General features: G+C 54.0%; 2 protein-coding genes across 3 annotated transcripts in view; one reads left to right on the forward strand and one right to left on the reverse strand.

Annotated features, from left to right (window-relative positions):
* Positions 1–17,617, forward strand: part of NXN (nucleoredoxin) — a 54,012-nt gene extending 36,395 nt beyond the window's left edge. For both annotated transcript variants that reach the window (XM_040617804.1, XM_040617811.1), the window contains exons 2-8: positions 1,531–1,648; positions 3,017–3,150; positions 3,546–3,646; positions 4,200–4,306; positions 10,903–11,082; positions 13,740–13,864; positions 16,430–17,617. In XM_040617804.1, coding sequence (XP_040473738.1) covers positions 1,531–1,648; positions 3,017–3,150; positions 3,546–3,646; positions 4,200–4,306; positions 10,903–11,082; positions 13,740–13,864; positions 16,430–16,612 — 948 coding nt within the window. In that variant the 3' untranslated portion in view covers positions 16,613–17,617. The remainder of the gene's footprint in view (positions 1–1,530; positions 1,649–3,016; positions 3,151–3,545; positions 3,647–4,199; positions 4,307–10,902; positions 11,083–13,739; positions 13,865–16,429) is intronic.
* A 1,881-nt stretch (positions 17,618–19,498) lies between these two features.
* Positions 19,499–21,715, reverse strand: MRM3 (mitochondrial rRNA methyltransferase 3). The gene is made up of 4 exons (XM_040617826.1): positions 21,447–21,715; positions 20,926–21,170; positions 20,364–20,531; positions 19,499–20,156 (listed from the first exon to the last, which is right to left on the reverse strand). The coding sequence occupies exons 1-4, from the start codon at positions 21,713–21,715 to the stop codon at positions 19,594–19,596; spliced, it is 1,245 nt and encodes a 414-aa protein (XP_040473760.1). The 3' UTR covers positions 19,499–19,593.
* Positions 21,716–21,717: the final 2 nt, after the last annotated feature.

A 21,717-nucleotide genomic window follows, 5' to 3' on the forward strand; every position in this document is an offset into this window, starting at 1 on the left:
TCTATAAAAAGGTGCTGGAAGAAACACTTAATACAGTGACATTAAAACCTGAATGTGGATGTGACTTTCCCTCAGCTAGATCTCTGGTGAGATCTGCACATCGCATCTCATTCCTGCCCTCATTGCCTCATCCCTGGATCATTCCCATCTCAGGAAATGGGATTGCCTCTATTCGGAAGTCAGGAACGGCATGGCCTCTTTCTCTGGAAAAACACCCAGGTCCAGTTTCTACATGAGATACTGATGGAAGCAGCAGCATGTTGTGTAGGGCTTTCTCCAGCTCTTGTGCTCGAAGCCTTGCTAGTGCTGGGTGGGATTCTTGATGGGTCCCCTCCTCCCCTTCTCCCGTGGCTGGGTTTTATTCTCCAAGCCCATGCGAACTGTAAACACGCAGAGCTCGAGGGGCTTTGCAGAGCAGAGCTTGACGTTAGGGGAAGGTGGTGATTCATTTCCTTCCCCTCTGGCTCTCAGCTATGGTTTGGCTTTTCTGTAAGAGTTTGATAATTCACCACTGAACTGTTTAGGTTGAAGTGCTTGGAGAAATGTAAGGAAACGTGGTGATCACAGCAACTCCTCTGTGCACGGCGGGGAGACCAGCTCCTCCAGCCACAGCCAGCCCACACCTGCAGGCTGGGCCGTGCCAGCAGCTGTCGTCGTCTTATTCCTCCCCATCCCAGTGAGCTTCTGTACATGGGTTAAGCTCCAAATTATCCTGTGCCAGAAGCATATGCTTAGAAATGTCAAGCCAGGACCATGTGACACCCAGGGCACTCAGTCATTGGCATGGTGTGGAGCTGAGCTCGCTGCAAAATATAATGACCAGCAGACAGCAACATCTAGACCAGGACATCCAAAACGTGGTCACTGCAGCTTGCATGGCTTCTGCCCATTGCAGTACAGGGTAGATGTGCTGGGCTGCGTGGCCCCCAGGCTGATGTCAAACCTGTGAATCAGCTCCTGGGGACAAACCCGGGAAGCCCCAGTTGCAGAAGAATCGTGTTTCTGTGTGTTGGCCTTGTTTTCAGCGTGGCTGTGTCTTGGCAGGGATTGCTGGTTTGTTTAATGAACGTTGAGAAAGGAGGGGAGGAAACAGCCAGGGAAGCATTACAAATTGCTTCAGAGAAGTGGCATTAAAAGTATTTACGGTTACCACGTCTTCTAAACAAAGACCTCAAAGTATGGTAAATATTATCTTCATTTTACTTGCAAAGAGGCAAAGGCAGCACGAGGAGAAGCTTTACCTGCACTCACAGGCAAGCCTGCAGCAGGTGTGAGACAAACAGTGGTCTCACCTGTGGTACCAAGGGGATGGTGTTGATGGTGTGGGTCTGTGAAGGTGCTGGAGGTCCAGACTGGCCCAGAAGCTCTGAAGGGATGCTCTCACGTGCCTTCACATGCATTGCTTGAAGCCCCAGCTCTGTTTTTCACTTAGCTCTGACTTCTGGTCTGAAAGATGCTAATGCTCCAAAATCTTCCTTTTCACACCATGAAGTTCACCTTTCTCCTCTCCCTTCCCAATCTCTTTTATAGCTGAAGCTGTGGAACAAGTACAGAGTCTCCAACATTCCTTCCCTAATATTTATTGATGCCTCCACCGGGAAGGTGGTTTGCAGGAACGGCCTCCTGGTCATCCGAGACGACCCAGAAGGTAAGACTTGGAGTCCTGTGTGCCATACAGACATGGGCACACAGCCGCCTTTTCATTTCATTCAGTTCATTCTGAATTGCTGTGGAGGGGGGTAAAAAACCCAAACAAACAACTATTGTCATACTTAACTAATAGAGGCACTGTATTATTTTCAGCATAAAATTTTCTGCATCATTCCTGCCAGATCTTGTGTTTTGGTTTTGCTTGTTGAAAAGAACAAAGATTTCCCCTCCAGGACTTTTGTCTGGAGTGCTAATGAGGAAAAAGTTAGACTAACTGAAAAACTAAGTTTGGATTTTTCCCCAATGGAGCCACATGGACAGACAGACTGAGAGTCCAGGCTTCCCGTACCTTGGGAGTAAAATCCTTCCAAAATACTGAGTGGGACTTTATCGCTGACATCACACTGTTAGGATAATGAATTCCCCATTTTTTACAAACGCAACAGAAGAATGCTGCCGTTCTTGGTTTCTGAGGTTTACTGTGCTGGGGGTTAATGTTAAATCCATCTTCTTCCAATTTGCAAAAACCAAATTGAGCAAAACATGTGCCCTTTACTTGTAGACCGTGCAGACCTGTCATTCAACAGCTGTAGTCTGTCCATGCATGGCTTGTCGTTTCTTCATGCAGCTGATACTGAGTGTGGTGACTGAGGCTTTAATTCAGGTGGCAGGAACTGTACAGCAAGTACACGTTGTGGCCTGAGCCATCTGTGATGTTTCCTCCTCCCTGGCTGAATACGTAAATTGATTGCTCGGGATGCTGGCAGCAGATGATTCAGGACACATGTTTGTGTGTACACACACATGCTTGCTTTGGGGTGCAGAGGGTTAGTGTAAGTTTAGTTTTATAAATATGTATATATAAAAGTACATATAAACCCCATGGTTTTTATATATATAAGATTTTATAAATAAATATGTGCATATATATTTATAAATACATGCCTAGTATCAGTATAAGGCAAATAGTCGGACTGCATTCCTGAGCACATACCACCTTGCCCTCTGTTGTTAAAATAAATGTTGTTGATAAGGAAAAGATGCCTTATCAGTCACAAAACCAGAGCAGGCTTTGTCAAGCTGAAAGTGCTGCAACTCGGGCTCAGGTGCAGCATACCTGTGAGAAGGAGGTGTCCCTGGCTGCAGAACAGAGCTCAGCTTCCTTGGCTTGGTGGTGCCAGCGGAGTTGCTCTGCATCCCCCTTGGGTGGGGATAAACCCCGGTGGGATTCCTCAGGTAGGACCCCCTGTATCTTTGCAGAAGGTGGGATGGTTTTTTTAGTGAAACATTTTGAAACTTGTAAAAGCTGTGTGTGCCTGTTGCTGGTTTGTGTCTTCTTTCCAACCCCATCCTGACCTCTCCCCAGGTCTGGAGTTCCCCTGGGGGCCAAAACCCTTCAGTGAAGTTGTTGCTGGGCCTCTGCTAAGGAACAATGGCCAGACACTAGACAGCAAGGCCCTGGAGGGTTCTCATGTTGGTGTCTATTTCTCTGCACACTGGGTGAGTAATTGGTGCTTTGCAGGGTAGTTGGAGTGAACTTGGGTACTCTGGGGGTCCCCCTGCAGCTCTTGCTGGAGAGCTCTGTGGGAGAGCACAGGCCAGTTGGTGTTGAAGCAGTTAAGATTCTCTGGTCATTCTGGAAGAAGCCACAGCATTGCAGTGGCCTGTTATCTTCAACTAGCCCTTACAGAAGGGGAAGAGTGGTCAGATTTTAAAAATGGAAGAGATTTTGTTGGCAACTTATGGGCCATAAGCCCCAGTCATGTTCAGGGCTGCTGCTCAGCACACCAGCAAAAATGAGGTGACGTCTCTTTATCGTCACTAGGTCATCTGGACCTCTGGGTATGGCCCTGGCCCTGTGGAGGAGACAATGTCCTTATGTATGTGTTTTGCAGTGCCCACCATGCCGAAGCCTCACAAGGGTCCTGGTGGAGTCCTACCGGAAAATCAAGGAGGCAGGCCAGAAGTTTGAGATACTCTTTGTTAGTGCAGACAGGTAAGGAGGCACTAACACCCGGTGCAGACAGAGCTGGCTGCCCCCAAGCTGGGAAGCTGTGAGCATTGCTGGTTTGATTTGAGGAGGAAATCTGATTTGGGGTGGAGCAGGTTGGCTCTGGTATCAGCAGGGCTGCCCAAGTCCTTTGCCCTCTGCCCAGCAGCAAAGTGCAAAGGGGGGCTGGCAAAGGCAGCAGTGGGGCAATAGCAGGCACTTGCTCTGGAGGAGCTCTGTATTTTGCTTTGCGGCTCCTGGGTCTGAGATCTGAAGGCTGCTCAAGCCGCTGCTGTTACCATGAGTTGACTTTCACGTGCCCTGGAGTGTTTGAAATATTTTATCGGGAAAAAATGCATGACAGACCTCTTCTTGAGGGACTGGGGGCTTTAAATTTGGTCTGGCTCTCCCCAGGTTGTGTCTGCCAGCAGCCCGTACCAGTGGGCTTTGGTAGAAGGGATAAAGGGGTTTGCAGGCCAGGTTTTTAATGAGAAGAAGAAAGAGTGTGGCAGGCAGAGGGGCTGTACTCTGGATTCTATGCCCTGTTCCCCTTGCACAGGTCAGAGGACTCCTTCAAGCAGTATTTCAGTGAGATGCCCTGGGTAGCTGTGCCATACGCTGATGAGGCCAGACGGTCACGCCTGAATCGACTCTATGGCATACAAGGTAGGAAAGGCCACAGTGATGCACAGCTCCCCTTTCTCCTCCTCTTGCTGAATATTTGTAATGTCTCCTCTTGTTTAACTAAAACAAGAAAACAGCAAAGCAAAGCGCAGTGCCCCAGGCAGAGCAGCTTCATGTTTCTGCTCTCCACAAACTCACATTCCTACCACCTGCCAGGCAGGCTGTTAGTTGAAACAGGACTTCCATAAACAACCTAATTCTTCCTGGAAACTTGGAAGCTGTTTTTGGCTTGGATGTTTTTTGCCTAATTACTGATTTATTTATTTTGCTTTTTCTTGAAGGTTTAGATTTCATTTTCTTGCTGTTTTATGTAGCGCAAAGGCAGGCCATCGTTCTCTGCAGAGGCTGAGGAAGATGGCATCTGGTTTATGTTAGTGACATGAATTACAGAAGAGTGTGTGTTTGATGTAAACCATGGCTTTGCTTTTACTGTACAGGCCACTGCCAGAATTCCAGCAGCCCCGGCTGCTCATAGAGGCAGGGGAGAGACTCTGTCTGTCTGGGTGGCTTTAAAGAGTCACAAAGATGATAAAAGCTCACAGCAGCCCTCCTGGGGACTGGCACCTTGTTCCTGCAGGGGCCAGACTGCAGCATAGAGACATGCAAGGTGACTAGCTCATAAGGAGGTCTTATGTATGTACATATAGTTTCTCCCTGTGGTTAAAGGGTCTTGCTGCAGCGTGCCTGTTTCTCATCTGTTTCTGTCTGATGGCCGTCAGGTGGGTGCGGGCTGGCAGGCTGTTAACACAATCTGCAGGGAAGGAGGAGTGTTGCCGAAGGTGGCTGAGGGCTTGGGCAGAGTGGCAGGAGAAATAATCCCTCCTTGGGGTCCTCTCCAAACACCCTTTCTGGCATGAGTTCAGGTGCTGTCACTCAGCTCTGTTCCCTGACCTTAAACCAAGAACAACCATTTGCCTGCTTTAAATAGCCATCAGTTTGCTGCTTAATTACCTTCCCACGAGGCAGGAGCTTTCCAAATTCATCCGTCTTTTCCCCGGCCTGCTCACAGACCTCTCCAGTGCTGGTTTCGGCTGAGCACTGCAGGACTGCTGCCAGTTTCACTGGGACTTTTTGTAAATAAGGTGTCCAGACATGGATACTTGAGCAGCAGGCATGCTGTAGCCCGGGAAACGGTGACAACAGCTTTCCCTCTAACTCCAGCCACTGGTTCCTTAAATGTCTCTCGTCACTGTGTTCTGACCTGAAAATAAAAGTATTTGTTGTTCCCCTGCACCCTGACCCCTTCCTCTGCCAGGGTAGCTCCCATATTACCCTCTGCATTTCAGCTGCTCTCCCAGGGACACTGACCCTGGGATTTAGGCATGTTTGAGTGCAAACCCTTCTAACCTATCATGGTTTTCCTGTAAAGTGGGAACTTCTCCACAAGGATGAACTGCGATCCCAAAGTCGTGTGGGAATGTGCAGGCAGGCTAATTTGCACCCTGTGCAGGAGGTGTTGCTGTCCCGCCTGCCTTCCCACCTGTGTGCCATGGGCTTTGCAAGGCTGGGCTGGGCTCTCTTTTCCCCACTGTGCTTTGGGGTGGAGCAGGGTGCTGGGTCACCGGTAAACGAGGGAGAGGGCTGGAGGTGAACCCTTGTGCTGTTCCCGGGGCCTCCAGGTTGTTGTTGACCCCTGTGCAGCCAGCGAATTGGAATCCTGTGTGCAGACTTTGAGGTTGCCTGCTTGTTTGCAGTCAGGCTTTTGCAGCAAGCTGCTGCACCAGCTGTAAGGAAGGCTTTCTGCAAAGAAAGCTCGTGTTGTGGTCTGAGCTCATCACCACTGGTGGTTATTCCACCTAAATGAAAAATCAGACCCGTATAACCTCATCTGCCTTTCCCCAGATGCATGGCTCTGATGCTGCCAAGCATCTTCAAAGCCCCCTTTGGAGTTGCACCTATGCACCAGCGATAGAAAGCACGTAGCCCACTCAGTGTCCAGGTTACCATCCTGGTGGTGCCTTGGATTGTGAGCACAGCATGCATATGGGGTGGTTTTTTCCACTGGTTTTTGTAAGGCCAGGAGCTGAAACAACAGAAGAGCTTGTCTTTCCTGACGGCTTTAAGTTTCTGTGGTGGAAAGCAGCAAGACAGTCAAATCTCTTGTTGTTTTAGTCCTGTGTTGGCCCCTACAGCATTCAAAAACTCAGTATAAAATGTAAGTTGAGTTATTGGTCTTTATTTGGGTTTACTTGAATGCCTCTATTCATAACGTATATGCAGTCACTGTGCTGCTGTACCGTACCCACCTATATTAAATTGCTTCTGGGTGCAGCACTATCTTAAGAAAGAGTCATGTTTGTGTCGTGGCTGCTTAGAAGTAATTCTGTTATGCAGGCAGCTCCCGGTCTGTGTGGTCCTGCCTTAGGTGAAATCCCCTGAGTTAGGTCTCCTGATGGAATGGGGAGCAGTGATGAATTTTGTGTTTAGACAGGAATCTCCCCTTGTTGTTCTGTATCTTACAAGACCTTTTGGGTTCCTGAATATTCGCTATGGACTCCGTGGCATCTCTTTGGGATTTGCAGTCCCTTGGGGGAACTTCCAAAAACTGTTGTTTTCTCCCTACCCGATGCTTTAGCCCAGACACTTGCAGGTCACTCCCACAGCCCAGCTACTGGGAGCAGCCTGTAAGTCACTGTTATGGGAAGCTTCTTCCATAAGGTTTCTGGAGCTTTCTTCTGAAAGGCTGAAAGAGCAGCAGTAAAACCCACCACACACCCTGCGGTTGGTGTATTCTGAGTGTTTGCTTCATGTTGATTTTGATTACTCACCAAACAGACTTAATGCAGATGAGATTTCCATGTCAGATATAGGTTTTAATATGTAAATAGGTAGATGTGTTGCCAGGTTCTGTAATAAATCATTTGGCCCCTCTGTTTTCATAAAATGCTAGCCCCATGGGAACCAAATCCATTTTCTAATGCATAAAATCAAACTGAGCTTGTCTATGCTAATTCTTATCCAAGCTTATACAATATTCATTGTGGAGTGTCTGATCTGTGATTCTTCTTGATAAGTAAATTCTGGTGTTATAACTCAGGGCAATTACCAAAGCCCCCAAAAGGCACTATAAATAACAAATAGTGACTGGGATGAGCAGGGAGGGGGGCACCGAGGGGAAAGTATCAGGGTTAGCAGGTGTGAATTAGGTTAAGGATGGTTCCCCTGGTCCTGCTGGTCTGTCCCCCATGCAAAGAGGACGTGTTTGCTAGGGGAGCAGTAACCGGGTTCACCTGGGAAGACAAGGCTGATCCTATGGGATGCCACTGTGAGCCTGGCAAGGCTGTGTCCTAACCCCAGGGATGTGCAGGAAGGAGCTGAGCAAGGCAGCGATGCTCAGCACCGGGAGCACATGGGTTGCCTCAGCCTTCACCGGGCAGGTCCAGAAAGGAAGCCAGAGCCCGGTGGCTGGTGAGAAACCTCTGGTGCAGGGTAAAAGGTGCAGGAATTAGCCTAGCATGTGTCACATACCTCCTAACAGATTGAAAACCCAGCCCCACGCTTTTTGATGTCTTACTTACATTTGCAGAATGTGCTAAACTCAGAATGAATTATCTTAAAGACTCCTTGTTTTCTTGAGTCTGTTTTGTATTCACAGTTGGAGGTTTTAGTGGCTGGATGCTTTGGTGTGTGTGTCCGCATATGCAAATCAGGTAAAGTCAGAATACTTTGAATAGTGGATGAAGTCCCTGATAGCTGTGGGATCGCACTCACAGATCTGTGTCTAAATTAGGCCCTTAATTTTTCCAGATCAGCAAAGCTTGTTTGAAATCTCTGTCTTGGTATATGCTGCATCGTTCAGGCTGAGTGGCGACAGGGTACCAAGCTGAACCCACATTCCTTGCCTGTCTCTCATGTATAAAGCAGGTCTGGAGAGGATGGAAAAACAGGCATGTGGGACGGGTTTGGGAATCACAAATGGATAAAGATCCGGATCATGTGGGATACTGATCACTGTGTGCCTTCTGTTGGCTTCAGTAGTACTTTGTGCCTTGGAGGGTAGAGCCAGAGTGAGATTTCCCAATTCCTTACAGTCTGTTTAACCCATCCCTGCCCTAGAGCTATTTTGAATACCAGCAGGTAATGAATAAGCCTTTTTGTGATACAAAATGGTTTTCTTGGCATACCCTTAGGATTTGCAAGCCCAGTTATTGGGCCGGTTCCTGCGCTGCTGCTCTGCTGCTGCTCTTGCACCAGCCGGGTGCTCACAGCCCCAGCGAACCAGCAGGAATGCAAGGACCCTGCTGGGCTGGAATGAGGGGAATGCAGCCACTCGCCTGGACCTGCAGGCAGGCATGGGACAGACAGATGGCCATGTATTTCCTAGAGAAATGCCTTGAATTCAGAGGGTGTGTGAGTAACCCACTGTGGTACAAACATGGGAGCGCAGTGCCAGGAGTTTGGCAAGGGCAAGCATGCTGGGTCCCCCCTGCTCAGAGAATGTCTCTGCAGGGTATTGCTAATGAATGAGCTTTAAAATGAGCCGTAGGATGAGGGCAGGAGGATCTGAGTTGCCTTGGTTTGCTGATCGTGGTTTGGGGGATGTTGCTGGGTGAAGCAGGAGGTGCTGGATAGTGAGCAGATTGAAGCCCAGGTGATGAGAAGCAGACAGCAGCACCTGGCACTAGCATTGATCACTTCACTCATCACTTGGGACCTGATCCCAAACTGTCCCCTCTTCCTTCCTTGTGGGATGTTTCTTTGTCTCCTCAATGAGAGAGGAATGGTGTGCTTTCCAGATGAAGTCACCAACATGAGCCACTCCTGTTGACTTGACCCAGACTGTTTTGTGGCAGGAAAGCCTCACCGGTGCATTATCAGATGGGATGGTCACCAGCTGGTGTCCACCCTGCCCCACTGACAGCCCAGCCACATTAGAATAGGTGACTTGTGCTAAATCTCTGCTGCAAGTGTGTTTGCCTCCCTTACAGAGGCTTCTTCTTTATAACTGGCCTTTCCAGCCCCGTAGCTCAGGGCAGAATGCTGCTTTGTCCCAAGGGCCAGAACCTCATGCAGTGTCCCCCAGTCCCTGGTCCTGCCCAGTGCAATGATCCAGTAGACTCTGGACATTCTTGCACAGCTTCATTAGTCTCAGGAGTGATGTGTTGTGGCAGATTACTGTCCCTCTTCATATTGAGGGACATACTTAACTGATTATCTCTTGGTTTATTTATTTTTCCCCCAAATGAAGCAAAATGCACATCTTCCTTCCTTTCCCAAGGGTCCAAATTGCAGAAGGAAATAACTCGGGACCTCCATCCCGTGGGCAGGAGGCCGCCTGCTTGGTGCTGTGCCAGGGCTGGCAGAGGTGTGTTGCGCTGAGTAACGAGCATCTCCAGGCCCCAGGTGGGGAAACAAAGCTGATTTCATGCTTGAGATCCACAAGCCAGTACCAGTGTGCAAGCGAGTCTCCTCTTCCCCGCATGCCGTTCCCTGACAGACCCAGACTTGCCTCCACCCCAGCCTCAGCACGGCAGTCTGCTGTGCTCCTTGAGGGTATCCCAGGGTGGCTGAGGGCAGGGTTGCTCTGCCACAGTAGTATTACTTGTAGCTGTAGTTCAGTCCTGCAGGATTTGGAAACTGGCAGCTGGGTGTGGAGGGCAGCCTCGACAGTAAGACCCCAGACCACAGCCATTGCCAGACCGCTGTGAGGGCAGCAGTAAGGCGGGTGCCAGCTTCATTTGTGTGTGTTTTAGCCATGTGGCAAAGTCTGATTGGCATTAATTTATATGATCGGTATGATCCTGCTCCATCTCTGCTTGCAGAGGCGTAGGTATTGGCTTTTCCCAGGGGTGAGCCATGCCCCTGAGCACTAAATCCCTGTGGTTAGTGCTGTGTGGCTGCCACTCAGCCCAGGGGCCTTTCCCCCACCGGCAGTGTTGGGTGCCTCGCCAGGCTGGGGTGGTGTGAAACAGTGTCCGAACCAGGTAATAATGCTCATGACTCACCAGACACATCCCTGTGCTCTGGAAATGGCTGGGCAATTGGCGCTGAGTGCTGGAGGGGTGCGGGGGTTCATGGGAGAGATTGTGGCTGCTAAAATATATTCTGGGAAGGAACACACCCTGCTTCCTGGCTGCCGTTGTCTGTGGTCCACCCTGCAAAAAGGTTTGCATGTGTTCCTGTGAACCGGGCACCGGGCTGTTCCAGCGGCAGGCACATCTCAGTGCTGGGGTGGTGGTGCCTGTGGGGCAGTGCTGCTCTGCCTCCTGCGCAGGGGGGCATGTCTGTCTGGCAATTTGCAAGAGGTTCTTGCGAGGAGGGTCCCCGTGTTGGTGGGGTTTGTATCTGGGAGCGCCAGATGGCAGTGACCCCTGCCTGCACTCGGGCAGGGAGAGGCAGGCAATGCCAGAGCCTGTCTCTCAGCTTCCTGCTCTGCCTGCTGAATTACAGCGCTCTGCTAGGACAGAAACAGGATCCAGGGGCCCCGATTCCTACACCGTGAGCGAGCTGTGGAGAGGTAGCATGCTTGCTGGGCTGCTGCCAGAGCTGGAGGCGATAGGAAAAGGCCTTTCTCCCCACGCCCTGTCGCTGGCTGATTTGCGCTTTGGCTGATCCCCCCTGTTTTTTTTCCGTTGCAGGCATCCCGACTCTCATCGTCCTGGACTCCAAGGGAGACGTGATCACGCGGCAGGGGCGGGTGGAGGTGCTGAACGATATTGAATGCCATGAGTTCCCCTGGCACCCCAAGCCGGTGCTGGAGCTGACAGACTCCAATGCTGTGCAGCTTAATGAGGGCCCCTGCCTCGTTCTCTTTGTAGGTATGGAGCATTGCTGCTTGGAAAGCAGAGCCTGTGCTTGGGATGGGGGCTGGGCTACCTGCCAGCTCGGCTAGAACTGGCCACGGGGCTGAGAACCTGCGTCTGGTGGTAACACTGCCTGTGGGAAGGGGCATCAGCCCATTCCATCGCTGAGAGCAGTGCTATGCGCTCACGTGTCCGGAGAGGCTGTAGGGAGAGAGAGGTCCCTGTGGAGTCCCCCAAAGGATTTAAGGGGGCTGACAGACTTGAAGCCTTGTCTGTATCAGAGAAATGGGCTCCTGTGGGTCGCAGAGGTTTACCAGAGCCTGCCTGTGCCCACGCGTCTCCCACCCAGCGACTTGAGGGCTACAATGGCGTAACAATTTGCAGTGGAGAGGAGCTATTGTATCAAAGATGCTTTAGTGGCAGCTGTGGAGAGGAATGCTGATCGTGCTGGGAAGTACGAGAAATACACTGTCATGGCCAGTGGTGGTGGAGACGGGAAAAGCTTTCTAGAGCAGGGACTTCAGGCACACGTGATATTCCAGAGGAGGCAGAGGAAGCATCTCTGGGAGGGATTACAGCTCTGTGCTGGAAACCGCAGCTCAGGGCTTGAATCCCTAGGCTGAGCAGGGCTGTGGCCGTCAGAGAAATCTCTTTAGCGCTCAGCTTGTCTGTGGGTATTCCCCTGTGGGGCACTGGCTGCAGGACAGGGCAGGCTTTTCCCCAAAATTCCTGTCCCTCTTCCATTGCTAACCCACATGGGAAGCTCCCCTGCTGTTGGAAAGAGGCCTAGAGCTCATCTGAAGCACAGCTGGCTTGTTCCTCTTTGCTTCCCTGCCAGCAATGGATGGACAGTTAAATCAGGCGAGGGCCATAGCCAGGATGAGCTGCACTGCAGGCTGAGCCCCTGGCGGGTGGCAGAGGGGTGTGCACAGCATCCAGGGGAGCAAGCCAAGGGGTCCTGGGCTTTTGGGCGGAGTGCGGCTGTTCCATGAGTGCTCTGTGGAGCTGTGGTGGGAGCTGACTGAAGAAGCCCTTCATGCCCCGAGCCTGCTGGTGTTGTGTAGGGGGCCTGGGCCAGGGCAGGGCTCGTGGCCTGCTTCCTCACATGTCCTTTGTGAGCAGCACACCCTTCTCTGCAGCACTGATAACATGGCTCTCACTCTCTTCCTTTCTTCCCTTTCAGATTTCCTTTTGACCCTGGTTATTTATTCAGCAGAGCCCAGCAGGGGATGTGAGCGCAGAGCCAAAAATGCTCTCCTCACGCGGGGAGGACTGGCTGGCCACACCAAGCATGATTGATAGGGGCTGGCGCTGCAGGCCTCTGGAAAGAGTTATTTTTATCTTGCTCCGAGCAAAGTTTGTCTATCACCTTGCTGCAAACAGCTCGTCAGGAGAGCGCTGTTGGGCTGGCAGCGGGGGCTCTCACTCACACTTGAGGGGATGCGTGGCCTCGGTGAAACCTGCTGGTGATGTGCTGGAGCAGAGGTAAAGCTGGTGCTGCAGGCACTGGGGATGAGGGCTCCTGGCCAGCCTGTGTCCTGCTGGGAGACACCCCCCCAGCAGACTGGTGTCTGTGCTGCATGGGCAGCAACGCCCCCAGGAGAGGGTAGTTGCAGGAGATGGCGGGCTTAGTCAGTGCTAGTTGTGAATAAATCCCAACCGGTCTACATCCTTCCCGGGAGGGCTTAGGGCTGCGTTAGCCAGAGTGTGCAGGGCTGCCTGGAGTGCCACCAGCAGCAGCTGTTTGTGTAAGAATCAATCCCTGCAGACACCCCACAACTCCGTCATGCACGCAGGACAGACCCTGAAATCCAGCGTGCAGTGTCTCTGGCATTGCCTGCTTTGCTTGGAGAAGCCAGAGAGGAGGACAGGGACGAGTGGAGCAAGGGCAGAGAGCGCTTCAGGCACGGGCATTGCCGGTCCCAGCTGGGGGCTGGTCCAGCTGTGTCAGGTGGTTACATAGGGGACCACAAGAGCTGCACAAGCTGGGAGACCAGGGGCCTCTTTTCTGCTGCCTTACTTATTTTTTTTTTTTTTAATGCTAAAAGTTGTCCCTGAATTGAAATCATTTCATCTCGATGCTGCTCAAGGACGCAGTCTCTCCTCTTTCCAGCTCAGTATTTGAACTTCAGTGGTGGCTGGTGTTTGATTGATGTTGCCATCTCTTTCTACTCTACCTCTGTCAAATCAAAGCTGCCTTCACAGTGCTGCTGCCGCAGAGACTCAAGCAGAAAAGCTGCTGAGCAGCCGTCCCGAGGCGGAGGGATGGTGGGTGGCGGGCAGGGGTGGCAGGCAGCCTCAGATCAGTGCATTTGTTTGGTCTTCAAAACATGCTGATGCTTCTCAAACTGCAAAGCAGCTTTTTTGCGCCTGTTTGTCCCTGTGCTTCAGCAACGGCACCAGGGAGTGAGCAGTGAAGTATTTGGGGAGCAGGAGCTGCTCTTCTGTTACATGTTTCCCTGTCTCACATAAAAAGCACATTTCAGCTGCTCCCTAATTGCTACAGAGCCGTGGGGCTTTGAAGTTTGTGCTGCACATCCAGGCTCTGGTTTCCTGCGTGGTGGTGCTGTGGGATAGAGCTGCCAGCGCCCGGCCGGTTTTCATCCGTTTGATCCTAACCTCCTTTTTGCCTTGCCTCTTTTGTTTTGTCTCCCCACCTCTGTGCCCTGCAGATTCAGAGGATGATGGAGAGTCGGAGGCAGCGAAACAACTGATTCAACCCATAGCTGAAAAAATCATTGCCAAGTACAAAGCCAAAGAAGAGGAGGCACCATTGCTCTTCTTTGTGGCAGGCGAGGTAAGCAAGAGGAGAGCGCAGAGCTGTGTCTTTGTACGAGGACTGAGCTGGGTTGGGTACTGCTGTCACCATTGTTCAGATGGGTAAACTGAGGCACTGAGCTACTGCAGCTAGTCAGGGACCATGGAGCAAACCCAGACCTGAGTCCTGGCTCAGTCCCCCGCTCTCATTGCTGGATATTACTTCTGGCAAAGGGGTCCCAGCCACGTTTGCTCAGAGGTGGAAAAGCTTGACAGCGAGTGTGGGAGCTGTTGGGGATGGGCAGAGCGGGGGTGGGGGAGGTGGGAGAGAGCAGGATCTGCTGAGCTTGGGCTGCCAGCCCCATGCTGCCCTGCCTGCTGCCCCCACAAACCCTGAGAGGCTGTGCAGGTAGGAAAGCTGGCTGGGCAGGGGGAAAGGAGCCAGGGTTTGGGTTTTAGCCTGGCCCAGCTGGTGCTGCCCTTGCTCAGGTGCTGCTGCCTTCCTTCCCATGCTGGGAAGAGGGCAGGGACTGGTGCTCCAGCCTCTTCCCTAAGGGGTGCCTGCAAGAGGCAGCCCGATACTGCTGGCTGGGGTGATGCCAGACAAAACTGCCGGCAGGAGCTGCTGGGGGGGCAGCAGGGTGGCACGGGGCTGTGTGTTCCCCCTGCTGGCTGCAGCATGGGCATCCCAGCTCCGCTCTGCCCTGGGTCTTGGCAGGGACATGTCACTGCTTGCCTGTCGCCCTGTGAAACGAGGGTTGTTTCCTGAGCTGGCCGCACTGTTGGTGGCTGGGATGGTATTTAGGGCATGTGCAGGCTGTGGTGCTCAGAGCCAGGGATCTGCTGGAGAAAATGGGGAACGGGGTTTCAGGTGCTTTGCGCTGCTGCTGGCTTGCAAATGAGGAAGGTTTTGTATAAGGGTCAAAAAAGCTGCTAGCCCCTCCCCAGGCCTGCAGTTCTTCTCCCAAGGCGCTGCTCAGGGCCTGGGCAGGTGACAGCCACTGCATGGCCGTGCGCCTGCTCTGTCCCTGCACGCTCACGTCACAGCCGCAGTGTGCCGTGAGTGGGGCCCTCCGGAGCCGCCCTGCGCACAAAAGGGTCCCCACCACCGCACCCTGGCCCCCCTTGCCAGGCAAGCCCCCCTCCACTGCCTCCCGCAGCCCAGTCGGCCCCCTCTGGGCAGGCGCTCCTGCTCCCACCGCTGTAACGGGTCTCTGAGCATCCCAGCTCAGCCCCATGCCCCTGAATAAGCTCCTTGTTGGAAAGGCTATTTTGGGAGGGTCCAGGACCTGCCCCCCCTCCCCCAGAGCCTGCGAAGCGTTTTTCTCCCGCTTGCCGGCTGTAGCTGAAACATTGCTGCTATTCATCCAGCTCCCGACGTCCCTGCGGCGGCCAGGCTGAAGAATGGGGAGCGTCCAGCACGTCCCATTCATCCGTCACCTCAATAGCCGGGAGCACTGGCCTCGGGTCTCCGCCAGCCCCTGTGCACAAAGCAGCCCAGCCACGGCTGGAGCAGGCGCCTCCCATTCCTCTCCCAGCGCCGTCTAGGCTGGTTTTGCATTGATTAAAAATGTTCTTTGGTCCCTTTGCGGTGATCAGCTAAAGGATGAGGCATCCCAACACCTGTGCCGGGAGGTGGGAAGGGTGGAGGGTGGCGGGTGGCTGAGCACCCCAGCCCTGAGGTGGTGGGCCCAGCCCCGCTCACCCTTCCCTGCCACGTGGTCCGACTGCGCCAGAAACCCCTGCAATGGAAGGGGAGGCGCGACAGGAGTTACCCTGCCAGCCGCCGCTGTCACATGCTGCGCAGCCACCAGCCGCTAACCAGATTGATTGATTTCTGTTACTGCCCTTGGAAAGGGCCACAGAGGAACACCCGGTTTCAGATGCCACGTGTGGTCAGCTTGGCCGAGAGTGGGAGGTGAATTGCCCCAGCGCTTGCTTTTTTGCATTGCAAAGCGTTGGCGGAGACAAATTCTTCCCTCTGCCCAGAGCTGTGCTGTGCTGAAGGGAGGGCAGCCTGCGCCTGCTGCTCAGCACCCCTGTGGCTGTTTGCGTGCCCTCAGACACTTGGATGTGCCGGTGGGGTCTCAGCATTGGCTCAAAGCACAGCTCTTCATCCCATCCGTTTCCTGGTTTGCTCCAGGCTTGCACCCGGGTCCCTTTGGCATCCACCCCTGGTGAGCAGTGAGGCTGTGGCTGTGTTGGCAGGCCACTGGCAAGTCCCCACGTTCAGCACTTGTTCCCAGCTCCTGAGCTGCGGATGCCAAAATCACTCCTGCCCTAGAGGATCGGGGTGGCCTGGGGCAGTGGGTCAGCCTGGAGGTGCTGGGAACTGTTGTTCCTTTTGTGGAAAGGGTTGGAGGAGCGCCCGGTCCCATCCCAGCTTGGGATAAATCAGCCTGGTTTGGTTTTGACACAAACGATGGGCAGAGCAGGGCAGCAAGGTGGGTGCTGCCTGCTACGCTTGTGGTCCTGCGGTGCTGGTGCAAGGCCCAGTGCCTTGGGAGATGCTTCCAGGCTGGACCACGGGTGAGGAAGCAGCAAACTGGTCCTGGTGTGCTGGCTGGGCCAGTGACTTCTCTCTCCCTCTTGGTTTGGCCTCCAGGACGACATGACCGACTCCCTGCGGGATTACACCAACCTGCCGGAGGCTGCGCCCCTGCTCACTATCCTGGACATGTCAGCCCGAGCCAAGTACGTGATGGATGTGGAGGAGATCACACCTGAAATCGTGGAAGCCTTTGTCAGCGACTTTCTAGCAGACAAGCTAAAGCCCGAGCCCATCTAAGGGGGCTTTTGCACCAACAGACATTATTTAAAACTAGGTCTCTCTTCCGCCGCTTGTGGATTCTCCAGCGTGTCCTCACGCCCAACCCAGTATCCAACCTTCTTGTGGTGCCTTGTTTTACGCAGTGGATCCTTCTCCTAAGCAAACTCCTTGAGATGCACTTTCAGCAGGGAGTTGTTGGCGTTTGGAGACTTCGCTTGTGCTTCATGGTGGTATATTCTCTAATAACCAGGCCAGAACTGTTACCGTATCGTTACTTTATACACGACACTAGCTAGCAGGCAAATCTTTTTGCATGGTGTTCTTCCCAGCGTATGCATCAGGCAGTGGATGGGGTTCTTGGGGCTCTTTTCTTTTCCTTCTCCCCCTTCTTTTCTTTCCTACCACCCCTGCTGACTAAGTGACTTTAAGGAAGCAATAAGGAAACTGTCCACTTCACCCCTGGCCCATCCTTCTTTCCCACGCAAGTGCCCTGACAAGGCCAAGACAAAGTCTTAACTGCTGACAACCTCTGAAAGACCACGGCGCAGCCAAGCTCTTCCTCCTGGGGGTGAGACCTTTCCGGGTGGGTTTCCCACCTCCCACCCCAAGCACCGACAGCCTTAGGCAGCGCTGGCTGTGTGTGCCAGGGTCCATCCACCCGGGACAGGTGGGTATTCCCTCCTTCCCTCCCTCTCTGATCCAGGAGGAGGACCACCACCAGGCTGCCCTCACCTCTCTCCTCTCTCCCTTGTGCTCTCCCCATCCCCTCTCACCCCTCTCTCTGGTATGAATTGTCTTCTCCCCTCTATGTTAGTTGATTGAGCTGTTTTTTGTAGGTGTGTCCCAAACCCAACATTAATGGTGCTGTTCTTTAAAAAATAACCAAAAAAAAAAAAAAAAAACCCCAACAAAAAAATAATCCCTTCCTCACCCAAGCAGCACAGCTGAGCCCCCGAAAAGTGAGATTGTAAAAACTGTACATGGTGATTGGAACTTTGTAATAAAACTGTTATAATAACCTTGTCCCTGGAGGTGCCGGTTGCCGCGTCCCGCTGTTGGGGAGAGGGAGCTCAGCTGGGACCCCTGTGGAAGAGGAGCCCCTCAGCCAGACACCGTGGGTAGGTGTTGGTGCCGGCAGCTCCCAGCGCTGCGGCGGCTGAGCCGGGATCGCGTGGTGTAGCACAGACTTACCTGTGGCTGGCTCGTCCTCGGGCCGGGGGGTTGGTGCCCCATGCGGTGCCGCTCCCCCAGCCAGTGGGCTGCTGCAGGATGGCGGCAGCGTTGGGAGCTGTGGCTTGCTGCACCTCCCTGGGCACTGGGCTGCAAGAAACCTACCCTAAATCAACCCTTAGCCCCTTTACTGGAGATTTTTGAGGAAATCAACTTTTCAGTGAGTTAGTTACCCTCTACTGCAGGGTTAAGGGCTCCGGCAGTGAGCAGGAGCGGACTTCAGCCGGTGGAAGAGGCTGAGCAGTTGCCTCCACCATCACCAGGCACATGCGCTGCCTGTGCTTAGTGGGTGCCTGCTGGTTTGGGGGCAATTGCAACGGGTGTGGGGTTTGACAAACTGGGGGGGTCTGTAGCATTTGGTCATGCAGCAGCAGCTGAGAGGGAGAACGTGTTTCCACTCTGGATGTTGTGATTCAGGCTCCCAGCGAGGCGGTGGGCTCAGCACCGTCACAAACGCTCTGGTAGCTGCTCTGTAGGAACTGGAGCAAAGCAGCAATTTTCTGCCTGAGAACTGGGTTATTCTGGGTCTATTTGATGAGACTGGGGCTGGAACTGGCCTCTGGAGATGGAACTGCTTGGCAGGAGTGATTTCATGCTCGAGGTAATGTGCTGTCTGACTGCACAGTACGCCCCCAGCCTGGGCAGTGTGGTGTGCGGCTGAGATAGGGGAGCTTAGGCATGGAAGAGGCTGAACCTCCATCTCTGGGTATTTCTGCAGTCGACAATGTAACAGATTTCAGTGTAGTAACATAAAACTGGAGCCAGCAGAGGTGGCCTGGCGGTAAGTTGCTGGTTGTGTGACCGGCAGCCAGCACAGAGGAGGCATTTTTAAATGCACAGCAAGGCGGGTGGCAGGCAGCATAGCTGCAGGACATGCAGCTGGCCAGCAATGCGGAGAGCATTGTGCAGCCTGGGTGGGAGCCTCCAGCGTGACCAGGGCGTCCCAGTCCCACGGAGGTGGGCTGTTGCAAGCAGAGCTGTTACCCTCAGGAAGGAGCAGGCAGGCCTGGCGGTCTCCTTCCCTGGGGCCCAGCGCCCCTCAGATGGACAGCCGCAGCAAGCGGCAGTGCCCACAGCTCCTTTTCCACGCTTCCCCTCGTCATTCATAACTCATCTGTGCCAAGACCCAGCTGCCGGAGCGAGAGGTGCCAAGGTGGCTGCACAGGGACAGACCCTGCCACCTCCTAGCAGCAGCAGAGTCACAAATGCCAGAGCTCAGAGACGCTGCGGCCAGCCCGGTGTGCAGCACGCACCTGCAGCAGGGTTGGTTTGCTGCTCTCATCGCTGGTTAGAGCACAGGGTTTGGGTAAGCAAACCTTGCTTTGGCCTTTCTGACCCCAAAACCACTAGCAGCGGCCACGCCACACAGCCCCTGCGCTGCCAGAGGAAGGACACATGCTGACAGCAGCATCCTGGCTGGGCCAGCGCAAACACTGCTGCAGCAGCTGCACCCTGACCCCACAGCGAGGTATCCAAGGCCTCCCCAGATCTGCTGGGTGAGAGAGCGAGAAAAGCCAGGCAGCGGGAACGGCTGCTGGAGAGGCGAGCGCTCTCACCCGCTGGCTTTTCCTTTCTCACTAGCATCACCGTGCGGCCAGAGCCCCCCCGCAGGCTGGCCTGGGAGTCACTCACCGAGGCACAGCTCCAGCACTATCAAGAGTTGTTTGATACTCATTTAATGCAAACCAAACAGCCCGAGCTGCTGTTTTATTAACTCTACAGCATGCCAAGGGGACGAGATGCTTCTTCAGCACCCAAACCTCAGCAGTTTAGCCCACTACAGGGAACTTCTGCCTCTCATCTTCCTGCTTGTGCCTCCACTGCAACTGCCTCTTCCCCTCAAACAGCACAATGCCAGCAGCAATAGCGGAATTCAAGCTGTCCATGCCTGGCACCACGGGAATGACCAGTCTCTTCCCCCCTGTGCTGGCAGCGAGGTGAATTGCGTCTGGACTCAGACCGTGGGTCTCTCCGCCAATCACCACGGCCACTGGAGTCTGCGTCCAGTTCTCGTAGTAATACTGTGCAGCCACCTCTGGGATGCAGACATCTGCTGTTCCCTCCTCATCCTCACACTCAGGAGCAGCCTTGGGTTTGGATTTCACAGGAGCCTTTGGGCTGTGGGGAGCAGAGCCATCCCTGCCAGCTCCTCTCGGCGTAGGCATGGCCTTGGCCTGAGCGCTTGGGTCTTTGTTGTCAGCCACGCAGACCCGGATACCGGCAGGAAGGTTTTTGGGAACAAATTCCCAGTCCAGGTTGGCAATGACAGGCAGACGGAAGTGAGCCCCCATGCCCGCACGGAGAACCTTTGGCTCCCACGGATCCACACAGCCTGAAATGGAAGGGGGGAAAACGGTGACAATGCAGCAGCCCCCACACAAAGACGGGATTCACAGTCGCTGTTCCTGCACCCAGTCATGGCTGTGACGGGCACTGCTTACACACTCATGGGAACAACATCTTCAAGAACCTCTTACTCCCTGCCTTACCCCCAAATTACTGAAACTAAACTGTTTTTTCCCCAGGGAAAGGCTGTTACCTTTGGTGAGCAGCACTTTCTCACAGCCCGCTCCTGCTGCAGATCTCAGAATGGTTCCCAGGTTTCCCGGATCTCGGATATTGTCACAGATGAGGAGCAGCGGCAAGGAGCTGGTTAGCTGAGCAACAGGGTAAGACATCTTGGCATGGTCAGGCTTGGAAAAGACCCCTGAGGAGACAAAGTGCTGACAGGCTTCTGCCTAACACACCCCAAGGAGAGAGCTCTCTCTGATTTAGTTGGCCCAAATCTCACTAAAGATGTGCTGCCGAAAGCACCTCTTAAAAGAAGTTTCAGAAGAGTTTGTCGCTTTACAAGGAGAACTATCTCCCAGCAAAGCCGGAGCAATGTGCTATTAAAAATGAGCATTAGCACCTTCAATGCACTCTAGAAGCCACTTTCACAGTTACTGCAGCAGGATGAATAAAAGGGAATTCTCTCAAATTAGACCCCTTGACACACTGCCAGAACATCTAGGGGAAGGTTATAGAGTCGTTATCTGCTTACGAAGTGTGAAATAGGTTTCCCTTTGAGCAGCATTGTGACTGCTCTCAAGGCAGCTTACCTATCAGCCCCTGAGGAGTTACGAGGTCAGACCAGCTCTTAATATCTTCAAATTTCACTTTAATTAAGTTGGCTCCTTTCAGCTTTGCCTGGGGCAGCTCGTTCAGCTGCCCCACAGTGCTGAAGAAGAGAGACTGCAGCACAGCTCCTGCCTCCAGGGCGTCCCTGATCAGCCTGTGACCCTCCAGCAGGACCTTCCCGTGGCGGTCCCGAAACTTCTTCGACTTGGCGATGGTCACCACTTTTCTGTGGAGAAATTAACGGAGAGAAAACAGCCGTGACGCCAACAAGGCCTTCGGCCTGACGGCGGCCAGCCCCCCAGGCCTTCCCTCGGCACGCCCGGGTGCCCGCAGCGCGGCTGGCGGGGCCGGTTCCGGTACCAGCCTCAGCCCAGCCCCCCAAATGCTGGAATTTGCCCCCAGCTCTGCAGCTGTGGCAGCGGGCGGCTCTGCGGGGGTCTCAGCGCGGGGCAGCCCCCCATGCCCGTGCCCGGCCCCCCCCCGCGGCGGTGCCCAGCCTCACCCCAGCCTCCTGTCACCGGCCGCCGCCTTCTCGAACCACAGCCCCGGCCCGGCCGCGCTCCGCTCCACCGCTGGCGGCGGCGGGGGGGGCCGCGCCCCGGGGCTCCGCTGCGCCTCGGCCGCCTCGGCCCGCTCCTTCTGCGGCGGCAGCACCCGCACGGGGCTCCGCCGCAGCGCCCGCACCCCGCGCCGCGCCCCCCCCGCCTCCCCAGGGCCGCCGGGCCGCGGCAGCCAGCGGCACAGCCGGCACAGCCGCCCCAGCGCCGCCATCT

The sequence above is a fragment of the Falco naumanni genome, chromosome 1 (genome assembly GCF_017639655.2).
Source record: "Falco naumanni isolate bFalNau1 chromosome 1, bFalNau1.pat, whole genome shotgun sequence".
NCBI lineage: Eukaryota > Metazoa > Chordata > Aves > Falconiformes > Falconidae > Falco > Falco naumanni.